The sequence below is a fragment of the Pteropus vampyrus genome, unplaced genomic scaffold (assembly GCF_000151845.1).
Source record: "Pteropus vampyrus isolate Shadow unplaced genomic scaffold, Pvam_2.0 Scaffold505, whole genome shotgun sequence".
Lineage (NCBI taxonomy): Eukaryota > Metazoa > Chordata > Mammalia > Chiroptera > Pteropodidae > Pteropus > Pteropus vampyrus.
The window spans coordinates 213038-214988 of NW_011889286.1; the positions used below are offsets into that span (position 1 = coordinate 213038).

Consider the following 1951-nt stretch of genomic DNA (forward strand, 5'->3'; position numbering starts at 1 on the left):
AGAGAGTAACAGGCTTCCCAGGAGGGTTGGGGCTAGTGCCTGGGAGAAGGCCAGAGGACTTTGGACAGCCTTGTAATTTAATTATTTGACTCCAGAAAGGAGATCTCATCTATTGGGTGCTCATCCTTGTTAAGCTAATTGTCTGTCTCCTTCTCTATCTTTTCCCCCCACTTGCTGGAGAAGTCACTGTGGCCTAATTGAGTTATCATAAAGATAATGGCTGACGCTCTATCCAGCGCTGAAAAAGGAGGATCCCTCCCACAGCAGCTCAGTCTTCAGATAGCCCCTCCCTCCCCGCAGGGGCTGAGATGTGGGCAGAGGGGGAAGGGGAGAGTAAGCTGGATCTCTGTTGAGAAGGAGGCTGTGTGGATGTTTAGCCAAATGAGTCTAACCAGCTGGTTGTCTTGCAGATGACAGGGCACCCTCTCTGCTCTTTCCTGCCACCCAAGGAGTGTTCACTTATGAAACAAAAGGATCTCTGCTTTGGGGATGTTTGGGACTCTCTCAGAGAGGCAACCAGGCTGCACGAAAGAAAGAGCTTGGACTTGGGGAACAGACAGATTAGGTCTCAAATCCCACTGTCACCTATTATGAGATGAGTGACCTAGGGCAGGGGTCCCCAAACCCTGGGCCACAGACCAGTACCTGCCTGTGGCCCTTCAGGAACCGGGCCTCACAACAGGAGGTGAGCGGCGGGTGAGTGAGCGAAGCTTCATCTGTACTCACAGCCACTCCCCGGCACTAGCATCACCATGTCAGCTCCACCTCGTATCATCAGGCATTAATTAGATTCTCACAGGAGCACTGGTCCCTGGTGCCAAAAAAGGTTGGGGACCACTGACCTAGGGTGAATTACTTCTCTGCTCTGAACCTCAGTTTTCTCGTCTATAAAATTGAGACGGTTAAGCTCACACCACACCATTGATGGGAGGATTCACTGAGATGGTCTGTGAGATACAGCAACTGACATAACCAGTGCTGGAAGCTTCTATTCACCTGTCCTAACACCTGATGACAATGCAAAGGGCTGGTGGGTGGTGGACCTCTGCAGGAGGAGACCAGAGTACAGCACCCTCTTTTTAGATGAGCAGCTATGGGGTGTGCATGGGGGAGAGTCTCTGCACCGGCCTTCTTCCCCTGGCATCTGGGTCACATCATCCCTATGGACCTCAGCCCCCCAGAGAGCTGTGAGAGGTATCTCTGGGTTGAGACAGTGGGCATAGGGGTGCTGAAGAACAGCAGGGAACTTGGAGTGAAAGCTGAGCAGCCAAATAAGAGTCAAGAAGCACATGAAGCATCACCATTCAAGTTCTAGGACAAGTCTGAATAAAGATCAGGATTAATGCAGGCCAGCCAAGGCCCCGAACAGAGACATTGGGTACAGGCGTGGGTGGGAAAGGGGACAGGAGTCAGGGGACAATGGCAGGGCACCTCAAGAGATTCTGTACGTACAAGAGACCAAGGGGAACACTATTCACAGCCCACCCCAGGGTCGGGAGAAGCCCAAGGGTAAGAGGGGTGAGGCAGTGCTACTGGCCAAGCTAGGGAGAGTAGGGGGGTTGACAGCAGCATTCCCTTTGCCTTCCCAGTGCCCCCTCTGATCCAGCCCTTTGAGTTCCCGCCTGCCTCCATTGGCCAGCTGCTCTACATTCCCTGCGTGGTGTCCTCGGGGGACATGCCCATCCGCATCACCTGGAGGAAGGACGGACAGGTGATCATCTCAGGCTCAGGCGTGACCATTGAGAGCAAGGAGTTCATGAGCTCCCTGCAGATCTCCAGCGTCTCTCTCAAACACAATGGCAACTATACGTGCATCGCCAGCAACGCAGCAGCCACTGTGAGCCGGGAGCGCCAGCTCATCGTGCGTGGTGAGCAGAGACAGTACAGTGGCAGGGGAGGGAGAGTCCAGCTCTGTCTGCTGCTAAAAGTCTCTCTAGATTTCAGGTTTGAA

The 1951-nt window shown here is 53.6% G+C and overlaps 1 protein-coding gene across 1 annotated transcript in view; it reads left to right on the top strand.

The window, feature by feature from the left end:
• Window positions 1–1951, top strand: part of DSCAML1 (DS cell adhesion molecule like 1) — a gene marked incomplete at its 5' end in the record, with an annotated part of 99650 nt that overhangs the window by 23378 nt on the left and 74321 nt on the right. Inside the window, one exon of the mRNA XM_023524890.1 lies at window positions 1590–1868. Within this exon, the coding sequence (XP_023380658.1) occupies window positions 1590–1868 (279 nt within the window). The remainder of the gene's footprint in view (window positions 1–1589; window positions 1869–1951) is intronic.